The sequence below is a fragment of the Podarcis melisellensis genome, assembly GCF_964234715.1.
Source record: "Podarcis melisellensis genome assembly, chromosome: 13".
Lineage (NCBI taxonomy): Eukaryota > Metazoa > Chordata > Lepidosauria > Squamata > Lacertidae > Podarcis > Podarcis melisellensis.
Window position 1 is genome coordinate 31,250,989 of NC_138545.1, and position 12,905 is coordinate 31,263,893.

At 44.2% G+C, this 12,905-nt stretch overlaps 1 protein-coding gene across 1 annotated transcript; it reads right to left on the minus strand.

Moving 5' to 3' along the window:
- Positions 1-6,126: 6,126 nt before the first annotated feature.
- On the minus strand, positions 6,127-12,692 carry PRR29 (proline rich 29). The gene is made up of 6 exons (XM_081885719.1): positions 12,506-12,692; positions 10,511-10,604; positions 9,218-9,333; positions 8,349-8,539; positions 7,114-7,184; positions 6,127-6,202 (listed from the first exon to the last, which is right to left on the minus strand). Exons 1-6 carry the CDS (start codon positions 12,560-12,562, stop codon positions 6,171-6,173), a joined length of 561 nt encoding a protein of 186 aa, XP_081741845.1. The 5' UTR covers positions 12,563-12,692; the 3' UTR covers positions 6,127-6,170.
- Between the last annotated feature and the right edge of the window lie 213 nt (positions 12,693-12,905).

The window sequence follows — 12,905 nt, forward strand, 5'->3', positions numbered from 1 at the left end:
CAAGGAGAAATATTATTGCTAATAGGTGTACATGCACCAAATGAGGAAAAAACTGACTTTTATGAGGCTTGAAGAAATTCCATTTGAATATATGAATGAAAAGGTAATTTTGATGGGAGATGTGAATGGTGTAGCTTCCCTGGAATGGGATATGACTATAAGAAAAAGCGATACAAAGAAGGGAAGCTACCCAAGGCTTTTTTTTTTTTTAAAGATGACAGACAATTTAAGTCTAATTGATATCTGGGGAGAAAAACACCTACTGAGTCTTTAAGGATCAGGAAAATGAACAACATGGATACAATAGCATCATTTGAACAAAGTATTTAACAAAGACAAGATACGAGGGTTGGGTGAACAAACATCAAAATTGGAGAGAGATCTGTTGGAATGTAATGTAAAAGTGCTGTCCAAAATGTATATGATACTATTGGAATGGGAGACAAAGGTTGAACAAATAAAACCCTCAATGATACATTGGGGAATAGATATTGGTTATAATATAGATTTGGAAGCATGGGAACGATTGTGGAATACGGATATAAAATTTACAGCATGCTATGGTGTAAGAGAAAATTATATGAAAATGTTATATTAATGGTATCTAGCACCACGTAAATTGGCAAAAATGTATGAATCAAAATCAAATAAGTGTTGGAAATGGAAAGAGAAAATAGACTCTTTTTATGTTGTAGTAAGGTTAAAGCTTACTGGGAAATGATATATAAGGAATTGAAAAAGATGTTTAAAACGACGTTTGTAAAAAGACCAGAAACTTTCCTTTTTAGAATTATAGGGATAGAACTACCCAAACTGTATAGAAATTTATTCCTGCATGAGGTAAGAATGTTACTTGCCCAAAAATGGAAAGAAGAAAAAGTCCCGACGAAAGAAGAATGGATATAAAAACTTATGGAATACGCAGAAATGGTTAAACTTACCAGAAAAGTAAGAAATCAAGATAACAAACTTTTTATAAAAGAATGGAAATGATTTATTGAATATTTACAAATAAACTGTAAACAGATAAGAACATGGCAGGATTATTGTAATAACCTGTAGTTTTATAAAAGTATACACTTAAAGTAGATGAATAAATGATTAATTTGGAATATGTGGAAAATATAAAAAATAAATCTAAGGAACTGCAGAAAGAGGGGGGAAGGAAGTCGGGTTTCGAAATGTTAAAATGATTGTAAAAAATTATTGAAATGTATAAAATTGAAAATTATAAAAATATATTTAAAAAAAACAAGCAGTTTTTATTCTGATTTTTTTAGTTTAGTTTAGTTTTTAGTTTAGTTTTATTCTGTTTTTTTAGTTTTAGCTGCATGCCTGTCATACATATAAAGCAGGTGAGTTGCTGCAGAGAATCCTGGGGACTGTAGTTTGTAAGGGGAACTGTAACTTCATAATGGATAAACTACAGCTCCCTGGATTTGTGGTGGTGGGTGTAAATGTGCTTTAAATGTGTGATGTGCACCCTTCCTTTAAAAAACCAAACGCTTCATTGGATTACTTGTACACTGCTTAGAGACAATTATAGTTAAGCGATGTATACATTGTCAAAGTGAAATAAACAGAACTAAAATAAATATATTAAAGGATCACTGCAGCTGCCTGCATATTGTGGTGGCGATGGGCACTGGGTCACGTGGAGATCCTGCGCTTCAATACTGATCACCACATCGCTGAATCGCTGAGTCCAGTCCACCTCATAGGCTAGTTATGAAGATAAAATGGGGAGGACGACCCACACACGCTACGCTGAGCTTCTTGGAAGAATAATATGATTCAGCAGCAGCAGCAACAACAACACAATTCACTAGAGCAGGGTTCAGCAAACTTTTTCAGCAGGGGGCCAGTCCACTGTCCCTCAGATCTTGTGGGGGGCCAGACTATATTTTGAAAAGAGAGAAAAAGAACGAATTCCAATGCCCCAAATAACCCAGAGATGCATTTTAAATAAAAGTGCACATTCTACTCATGTAAAAACACGCTGATTCCCAGACTGTCCGTGGGCTGGATTTAGAAGGCGACTGGGCCTTAGTTTGCCTACCCATGCACTAGAGAGTTGCATGTTGATTTTGAGTTGACAGCACTCTTTACAACCAGTGTTGAAGGAAGAGGGGGCTCAGGGAACAAGAACTGGTGGGTTGAATTCAAGGATAGGCTGTTATGGCTCAATGGAGAGTCTCAACCTGTGCCAGATTTACACACAGGCTGTGTGGGCTGTGGCCCAAGGCCTCATAATCTAGGGGGACTTGGACTCTTGCCAAAAAAATATTTTTTAAACAGGCAGATTTTGCTATCTGGGCCCAGGTCCTTAGTAACGCTCAACACGTATGAGTCTGTGACTGTACAGCACTTACACAGGTGCGTACTTACTGCTTAGAAAAGTTTGTGGAGGCTTTAAAGCTACTCAGAGTCAAATGATAAAGTCAGCTATGAAGGGTTCAGTTCACTGTCTATCATTATAGCACGCATTCTGAGAGCAACTGAGGATTGATTGACATATCCTTGTGAATCACAGTAATATTTAACTTTCACTTTTTGTGAAAATAATAATGATTAAGCAATATGAGAGTGGTTGTCAGAGCTGCCTCCAGGCCCCAGCTCACAGAGGACCAACGCTAGCCGGTAGTAATGTACAAAAGTCTTTATTGAAGTTCAGTTTCCATTTACTTACTTACTTACTTATCAAACCTTTATTAGGCATTATGCGAATAAAACCATAAAAGAGAAAATAACATATAAAGGCCTTGGAATATATATAAAAGGGCAGCAGTTGGCTACATACATATATATATATATACATATAGAGTCAATGGTTTTCTTTGTTAACCTGCTCCTTGGAGGACTGCTACCAAAAACTCGGCTACCCCCATTTACAAGCTGCAGCGTGCAGCTCTACGTCTAGAAGCTAGATCGGCGAAGCTCCGTCTGAGTCTCCACCCCCTGTACACCAATTTAAGACTCTAGCCTTACTCCACCTCTTCCGTCTCTCCTTTCTCCTCTAGGTCCTTCTGCCCCCCTGGGTCTCCTCCTTTCTGGACTCTTCTGACGCTGACCCCCCTGACTCCTGTCCCTCCTTTCGGCGGGCTTTAGGACCTGGCTCCCTATCCAGGCTACCGACTGTGCCGCTCGCCTGTACATTTGAACTTGGCGCGCGCGCCCAGCCTCCAACCTTCCTCTTGACCGTTTCCCCGCTCTCCGATGGAGGCATGGCCAATCCTGACTCATCTCCTCCCGCTGGTGGTGGGACTCCTCCTGGGACTCCTCCCCCCTACTGCGCTCTGGTGGGGAAGCTGGTCCTGATTTCCAACTGCTGCTCTCTGAGTCCCCTCTGGCCCCTTCTTCCTGGGGTGTCCCCCTAGGCACCCCCCTTGCTCTGACCATGGGAGCCCCTTTCTGTGAATCTTCCGATTCGCTGGAAAGACTCAGAGACCTCGGACCACTGTCATCGCTTACGTTTCCTTCGGATTCCTCCCCCTCGCTCTCCATTTCCTCCCTTTCCTGTGCCTCTGCTCCTGAGCCCCTGACAGTGGTGCTAGTAAAAGAAAACAAGAAGAAGAACAGAAGGAAATACTCAAACATTTAAAGCTAATCATGTCATATGGCTTCGTACAACAAGCAGAAACAGCCCTACCCAGTCCCTCAGATACAGAACATTTGTGTTTGCAAACAGAAGGAAATCAAGAAGATCACGCTGAGCAGTCTGAGCTAACTGAAGAACAACCAGATTATATGCAGAACGCAGCCACCCAAGAACTTCAGAGAGAACTGTTGTCAGTAACTACAGAAACTTCTGGAGAAAGTGACAATGAAGTGTTAAGACCTACAGCCAAAGAATTAACACAAAGCGCTGAAGGAACATGCCACTAAGGTAGCTGCACCAAAAGCAGCAGTTCAAACTCATTAGCATTTTAAAGAATTGGAAAACAAATCAAATGATCTCAGCAAAAAGCGTAGCATTGCACACACAAAAATACCAGCTGTTCATGCTACTACTCATTACAGATACAATAATGACATAGGCTTATGGGCCACAATAAATAATGAAGAAATATCATTCTAGATTGAGGAAGGCCCATCGGAATGTCAGCACTGGGATGGACCTTTTACCCTTCAAAGTGAACACACAAAAACTAAGCCCATTTCTGCTCAAATAATTCATTCTCCCTCAAAAGGAAAAGTCTACTGTTCTGTATGCAAACCAAACTTACCCCAATGACAGCTTTAGCTTGTATTAGATTTGATGGCTGGCATCATACTTATCTTGTTCAACCCCATGGAAATTTTAAAAATCATATGAACTCTTTGCTAACACACTTAATGAAAAAGCATGGTCAAACGCTCACATAGTAACTCGAAAAGCAAATAAAAGCAGAGCAGGATTACTGGAGGCATGTACTTCAGCAAGTTGTTTCAGTGATTTCCCTTTTGGCAGAACGTCGCTTGGCATTTAGCGGAGATGATGAAACATTTGGTTTACCAAACAATGGCAAATTTGTTAGACTGCTTGAATTAATTGCCAAATTTGATCCCTTCCTGTGTGCTCACATAAATCAGTATGGCGGCAAAGACTCTAGTCAGTCATCACACTTATCCAAAGCTACATTTGAAGAGGTTATGCAGCTGATGGCTAACACAGTTTGAGAAGCAATACTGAGCGACATCAAACAGGCAGGTTATTTTAGATTATCGCTTGATTCAACATCTAATATTTCCCGTGTTGATCAACTTGCTGTCATTGTTAGATAATGTTTCTCTTAGTGATGGATTGCCAGTTGAATGCAACTTCTGAAGTTTTTCTGAACTTAAAGATCACACCGGTGAAAGCACGACTGAGCTGATACTGAACTACTTCAGTGAACTTGAAATGGATGCCAGTAAACGTAGAGGACAATCATATGACAATGCAGCCAATATGACCAGAAAGTATAACAGTGTTAAACAAAAACATCTGGAAAGGAACACGTTTGTAAAAGTTTATTCCATGTGCTGGACATTCACTAAATGAGGCCAAGAGGGGTAGGCTGCCATACGTCTGGAATTTCCCTGTGATTTGTCTGCTGGGATTTGTCCGTTGAAAATGGTCAGAATGTTCAGAAATTGGTTAAAATGTCTGGGGAAACCCAGGGAGGTCTTTTTTATTTTTATTTTTTACAAGATGTAGTCCATTGGTCCTCAGTTGGTGAGCTGGGACTCACTATAGCAGAAGTGGCTAAACGTTTTTTTGAGCAGAGGGTATGTGGCCATCCCACATTCTGCATGCACATTCACTTGCACATATAACACACAGGACACCTACACACAACACACACACACACACACACAGACAGGAAATACACAGAAGCTGGATACAAACGTACCATACACACAGCCCCCATTTCAGCTGATCCTGATTTTCACCCCTCCTTAATCATCATTTCTTTCTTTCTTTCTTTTTTTTTGCTGCTGCCAAAATCAGTCCTACCACTTTAAACAGTTATGCCCCACCAAAAAAATAATAATTCTGGAAACAATAGTTTTTTGAAGAGTGCTAAGAATTGTTAGGAGATCCCTATTCCCCCCCACATAGCTATAATTCTCAGAGTGGTTTAGCTGTCCGTCCTTCTTCCCAGGGAACCCTGGGAAATGTAGCTGTGTGAGGGGAACTGGGCAGATTCTCCCATCTCCACGTAAGGCATTGGTAGGAACATGGCACCCTCCCATTGGTGATGGACTCCATCTTCCATCAGCCCCAGCCAGCATGGCCAATGATCAGGGATGATGGGAGCTGTAGTCGAACAACATCTGAGGGCACGAGGTTGGCAACCCCTGCCTTAAGCTTTGAGGAAGGATGGTTATATAAATTATTCAGATAACTGGCACTGATCTACAGAGGGCTGTTGCTTGTGGGTTTCCCACAGAGCTTCTGGTTGGCTGCTGTGAGAACAGTCCAGGACTAACTGGGCCTTTGGCATGACCCAGCAGGCTATTCTTACGTTCTTATGATTAAATGCAACTCAGACAAATTGATGAAGTTTATTCCAAATGCACATACTCAGAGGCCTCGATCGAACAAGGGGAGGAATGTGCCACCAAGTTATCCATGTCACAGCAGTGCGGTTTGCTCAGTCTCTGCGTCTTGTTCTGTAAATGCTCAAGCAGGTTAGACTTTCACCTCACCTCCGTGCCTCAGTGTAGTCATAGTATTCTGGAAGGAGGAACCACTTATGTCAGCCTTGCTAGTGCATAAAGGTAGCCCCAGATTCCCCCACCCCCCAGCACTGTCTATCTTAGATATATTTAATAGCATTGTGAGTTGAGCCATCTTAATCGGGGTCCTGAAACAAAAGAATTGAAATGGACTTTAATGGCCAGGAATGTCTGGCAGGGCATCTCTCTACAGCCCTGGATTGTAGCACCCATCAGGGTTTAGGAAGGTGGCATCCTCCCGCTGGTGGGAGGAGGAAGAGAAACAATTTAGAAAACAATTTTGGGCAGGGTTGTTGTTGTTGTTTTTTAAAGGAAGGAAGAACGCTGAGTGAGCTGTGAATAAGCCAAATGGAGAAGCAGGGCTGATGGATTGGCCGCCTACTGTGGAAGTGCCTGTTTGCCTCCACCTAGGCTCTCCTTTTATATATCTGTAGATGAAGCAAATATTATGAAAGTAACTTATTTCTAGTGTTTTAAATCCTGTAGTGCTGCTCCAGGACTTTGGGGGAAGCAGGGAACGTGTAGTTGTAGTATTGAACAGGTGGAGCTGGAGGGAATAAGTTTGTGTAGAGCGGCTGTCCCCAAGCTGGTTTCCTCCAGGCTTTTAAGACTATAGCTCCCATCATCCTGTTGGCTATGATGACTGGGGCTGATGGGAGTTGTAGTCAAAACAAAACAAAACAAAACAAAACAAAACAAAACATGGATGGCACCAGGCTGGGAAGGGGTTGGCGCAGTAGACTAAAATGACATAGGACATTAAGTAGGTGGCAAAGGTGCCATGGTGTCAGCATTAGGATGTCTGGGACAAAGAGATACCAAAAGCCCACTTGCACGGAAAAGGCTTGGGAAAATAATAGCATTGCCAGGGGATTTCGGAAACAGATGCTTCAAAGCCTGCACCCTTACCTGAAGCTGGTGGGATATCGGCCATCACAGTTCCAGTGGCGCTTGGTGGTGGGGGTGGAGGGACTGGTTCCCTATTGGGACAAGTCAAGATGGGACAGTTAGTAAAAACTGGGGTGCGAAAATCTCCACTGGAAATTCTGTGTGCCTCACAGAACTGCTCAGTGCAAGTAGGAGAATCAGCTTAGCTAATGCTAACCAGGCAGAGGGCCTTCTCGGTAGTGGCACCCGCCCTGTGGAACGCCCTCCCACCAGATGTCAAGGAAATAAACAACTATCCTACTTTTAACGGACATCTGAACGCAGCCCTGTTTAGGGAAGTTTTTAATGTTTAATGCTGTACTGTGTTTTTAATATGGAGCCACCCAGAATGGCTGTATTATTATTACAGATGCCTGCACCCCCAAAGTATCATCTTTCATGTCTTGTCTTGTGTGTTTTTTTCAAAGACACTTTTCTAGGCCTTATTATGATGGCAGCAAAAATTAAATTTGGACATGCTTACTAGTTGTCTGGTGAAAATGCTGGAGGCCGAAGGAAGAAGGCGTGCACAGTGCAGGGGTTTCAGGGCTCTACAGACCTCCTTGTCCTTCTCTGGGACTGAAAGAAGGGGGCTGGATCATGAACAAAGGCCCCATATCCATATCTGTGCCATTTAGTCAGGCAGCAGAACTTGGATGGGCAGGGTCCTGGCCGTACCATTAGCTGGCCACCGCAGGCAGCTGGTTTTAAGGCAGCAAATGGTTAGTTATTAAATTTATTGTCTGTGTGATTTTACTGCTAGGTAGGGAGAGAGGTTCCTAGTGGGATTTTCCTAGTGGGATGTTCTGCCTGACGTGCCAGAATAACCTGGCTGGCTTTGGTACTATGCTCACCTTGACTTTGAGAGGTCAGGGGTAAAGCACTATTTGCTGCAAAATCCCTCGGGCTGGCTCTGCCCTGCCTGGTGAGAAGTTGGGAGATATTGGCTGCAAACACATGACTCCCCCCAACAACCAAAAGAATGCTGGGAACTGTAGTTTGGTGCTGGGAATTACAGCTCTGTGAGGTTCATCTTTGTCCCGGAAGTCTTGTGGCGAGTGTTTATTATTAGCTCACTACTTGTGCTAGTGTTATATTTTTGAATGCAACGTTTGGAGTGTTGAGTTGCAGATATGAACATCTCCGTGAAGTTCTGTGCCCCTCCACATTTGATTGTGCTATCCTTTCCTCATAAACCCATCTCCAGCTACACTGACCTGTCTTGCCTCCCCATCACCTGAAGGTCTGGGCCTACATGGCGAATGGCAGGTTGTTGCTGAACCCGAGATGGAGACTGCCATCCCATGAAAGGAATAATGCTTGGGTAGGGGGCATAATGATGGTGGAACACAAGGGGGGCTGGGTCATCCTCTTCCTCTTCTTCTATCTGCCAAGGGACGTGGGATACCTGCAGGAAAGAGAGGGTGAAAGGCTTGAGAAATGTCCACTGGAATATATCGACCCCACTTTCCTCCTCCAGGGTGACCGGGTATATTTTATCTCTTATGGAGAAGAGTTGTTGGGGCAGAGTTGAAGCAGACAAAAGAAAATAAAAGTTAAGCTAACCCTCCACTCTGCTAGGCCTCTGCTCCCAATCCCAGCTTTGATCTCAAGTCCTCCAACCCCATGCTAGATTGTGATAGGGCTGTGTCCGGGGTGCAAGGCAGAAGGATTATTTAGGAAAGGAGAAAATGTCAACCTCTTTTCCCACTTAAAATATGAACAGATCAGCCTATTTCCGCCCTGTGTCTCACATGTCTGTTCGCAATTTCCACATCAGCCTGCATTTTTTAAAGTCCAAATGAAAATTCATCTTTAAATATGTACTTAAATGCATATTTTAGCTTGTTGCATGCAGTTCTAAACTTATTTTACCCTAAAACAAACAGGTTATACACATTTTGGTTCGTTTATGAGCTGAATTGCAAAATTCAGAGAAGTGCAAATTCCAAATTACATTCCAACCTACAGATTAGTTTGGTGCAAATTAGGTGGAGTGCAAATTAGGTTCCTTTGCTTAAAAATGTGGACTAACCAAAATTCTCCTCCATCTGTGGAACAGAGCATTTCCCTTTCAGTTACCTACCTGTGCCAGAGACTGGGCTGGGCTGTTTTCAAAGTGCGCCACTGCTGACATGGCCAAGTTGTTCATTATGACTTGGTGCATCTGGGCATCCTGTATCATCATGAGATCCATTAAATCTGCCAGAAAGAAAGGGTGAAGTGAATGTTCTGGGCCATAGATGGCACTTTGCAAAGACAAATGGCAGATATAAGCCTTGTAAATTAGCTGGGCAGTGAAACAATCTCTCCACCTTCAGTACAGTGAAGTGTTGGACAGCGAGCTAACCAAGTGAAATTCTACAAACAAGAGAAGTAGCTTAGTTAAGAAGATACCAATGCTTAGACTATGTGAACTAAGTTAGGAGCTAATATACTGTGGTACCTTGGGTTACATACGCTTCAGGTTACAGACTCTGCTAACTCAGAAATAGTACCTCAGGTTAAGAACTTTGCTTCAGGATGAGAACAGAAATCGTGCTCCGGCGGCGCGGCAGCAGCGGGAAGCCCCATTAGCTAAAGCGGTGCTTCAGGTTAAGAACAGTTTCAGGTTAAGAACGGACCTCTGGAACAAATTAAGTACTTAACCTGAGGTAGCACTGTCTGGGAATACAATTTCCCTGCAGTTGAAAGAATTAAGGGAAGTTGACATCACTCCTTTTAAGTTTCTCAAACAAGGATTGGGTATATCACAATGACAGACATCTATGCACATGGCAGTCTAAGCCACAACTCTGGGACTCACAACTGACCCCTGTAAAGTCATAATCAAACTTCAGGTTTTCAGAAGGCCTTGAAAACCCAGTTGAGGCTGGTGGGTGCAGTCTGTGGGGTGATATTTCATCTTGATATTGTGCTCCTTTTGGCTGGTGGATTTGTAAAACTTGTTTCCTTTCTGGGCTACAGGACCAGCAACAGGCCTCCCTCAGCACATGCCACCAATGCTGTTGCCCCCCCCCCGATGTGTCCACATAGTATTTCTTCTTCTGCTCCTGCTATTACGCTGGTGGTAGCAGCAACTCTACTCACCACCTTCATTGCAAATTTAGTTGTAGATCTTTGCCCACAGAACGAAAATTCAGCCAACATTTAAATTGTACATTTAAGGGTCTGGGTATTTAGAAAGGGTGGGTAGGTGGAGAGGTTGGTGCATTTATTTTTTGCCTTCCAATCTGCTATAAAGACTGTCTTGGGATGCAGATGATTTACATTCAGCCCTGCCTTTCCGGATCCTTGGGGTGGGTGGGTGGGTTTCGGCGCAGAATTTTAAACACTCCTGCTAATGGCAGACATGGCTTTCTTGTGCTAGGTTTCCTACCTTCCCTGATGTGCCCTGCCTTGCTGGATGTCGGAGGAACAGATGTAGCCCAGGGCAACTGCTGGAGAATTGTCACCTCTGGCTGTTGCGGAATCTGAGAATTAATGTCAGAGAAAAGAATCGGTCTGCGCAAATAAATCCTGTCTCTTCTTAGGAGGTCATTTCCCCACTCCCTCTTGGGCCAGGTTTTCCTCTTTTCTTTTCTTTTCTACCGTCAAGTTACACATTTATTTAATGAGAAGTCTGATGCAAGAGCCAAACTGGGTATGATAGCAAGACAGACATTTTCCTGCAACCAAACAGAGGATGATCGCCAAATCTGATGAGGGCAGCAGTGGGCTGATGGGGTGTTGAAACCTTTCCCCACGGACTGTCTGCTCACTCAGTGGCAGAGCACATGATTTGCATGCAATAGGTCCCAAGTTCAATCCCTGACATCTCTGGGTAGGTCTAGGAGAGACCCTGAAATCCTGGGGCGTTGCTGCTAGTCTGTGTAGACAATAGTGAGTTTGATGGGCCAGTCGTTTGACTCAATATAAGGAAGCTTCCTATTTTTCTTTCCTAATAATCCCCCCTCCTGCTGATTTTCTCCTAGCATGGGGTGGGAAAATCATGGACCCAGCATTGTTTCCCCTCTGGGTGGGGAAGCACAACAAGGTGGGTTTTTGATTAGAAAATCAGCCTTGGTCTGTTTCCAACTGAATTCCTTTTGGAACATTTGGTGACGGCAGCAACATTTATAAGTGCGCGCGCGCGCACACACACACACACACACACACACACACACAAACATCAGGAGATGCTTCATGTGTCCCCTACATCACCTGCCCCCCTTAGCTTCGCATGTGAGAAGGCCCCCCTTTTGCCAAATACTGGTCTGACTGTGCAAGCAACCCAAGCAGCTGTCTGGGGAGGCAATATATCTATTGGCGCTAAGTTTAGGAGGTTGTGACTCCAAGAGTTGTACTCTGTGCAAGAACACCTTTTACAAAGATTCTGACCTTGGTTTGCCCTTGGATTCCTCATCCATCCATACAGAAGAGTGTATGGAATGAAACATAGGCTCTGCTCTGCAACATTTGGGGGGGGGGGCTCCAAGTGATACTTTTATGTATCACCCCCCAAAAAATCCCAGGAACTGTAGTTTGTCAAGAATTGCAACTCTGTTAGAGTGAAACTACACTTCCTAGGGTTCTTTGGACAAAGTGGTGTAGCGTGGGGGGTGCAGGGGGGGCCGGCCACACCGGGTGCAACATCTGGGGGGTAGGGTTAGAGGGCGCAAATCCACGGGTTAGGGGGCACAAATTACTTGCCTTGCCCCGGGTGCTGACAACCCACGCTACGCCACTGTTAAAATATACTGTGTGGCTCTCCCCTTTGCCTAAGGAGGCTGTGTAATCCTATTCCTTGGGGGATTTTCAAGGCAAGGGTGGTGGTGGTGGAACTGTTTTCCCCAACCCCTAATTGCTGTGTGGGGTCAGTTCCCACATGCGAAGTCCAGGGCAGAAGGAGGGAAATTCATTGACAGGATCCAATGAGGCAGTTTGCGGACTGCCTCCCAATTGGGTCATGGGGTTTATCTGTGAGACAGAAGACTGCAGGAGGGTTTAACTGCTAGATGATCCTGCAGAATCCCCTCCAAAGGTAATTAGCTTTTTTATTTTTTAAAAAGCTTCATTAATTTCCTTAGCACAGGGCAACTGCAGCACCAGCTCCCCAACCCTCTCTGGTTAGTCTTTCAACTGCCATTTGTAGCTGTGAGGATTATTGCAGATTTAGTGATGACACAGCATAAAATAGTCTGTTCCAGAATTTTTAAATTTTGCACCCCGCCCCTGCAGCCAGCATCCTACTGCAACCTAGAGATTATTTTGTGGGATGTGGGGAGGATAAATCAGATCTTTTGGAGTCCCAAGGGACTCTCCTCTCTGCTGCTCATTCAGGGGCGCAACTCTGGCTCCCTCTCGACTCCCCCAGCCCACAACAATGACTTACTGGTTGCTGAATGAGCTGCACTGGTAGGGAGGCGGTCCCTTGGCCCCTCCGATCCATTGCAAGGCCCCGACTGCTTGGTGGCAGCCAATACAAGCAAGGAAACAAAGCAGGCTGGTTGCTAAGGGAGCTGTGCTCAAACACACTGGCCCTGCCTGCCTGAAGGGTGGCTTTTAGTTGTTCAGAAAGTGCCTTGTCAGCACAAACCCCACAGGGCTGCCCAACACCATAAAAATGTAGTAATAACCCCACAGTATTACCACACACATAAAGATTCTAACACCTCTCTGAGGCACATACTTTTGGTGCCTCAGCAACAGTACCAGCTTGAGTGGTCACTTTCTTCTATTCTGATTTTAAATCATCGCCTTCCCCGTGTGGTAAATACTCTGGGTGTCTCCAG

Bases quoted from the DNA above. Each gene is read 5' to 3' on its own strand.
- PRR29 (XM_081885719.1), bottom strand. From the start codon at position 12,562: ATGGATCGGAGGGGCCAAGGGACCGCCTCCCTACCAGTGCAGCTCATT. The intron at 7,185-8,348 runs GTCAGTGTAGCT...TTGTCCCAATAG, and splicing joins GTGATGGGGAGGCAAGACAG to GGAACCAGTCCCTCCACCCC. The intron at 6,203-7,113 runs GTAAGGGTGCAG...TCCTCCTTCCAG, and splicing joins CGATATCCCACCAGCTTCAG to AATACTATGACTACACTGAG.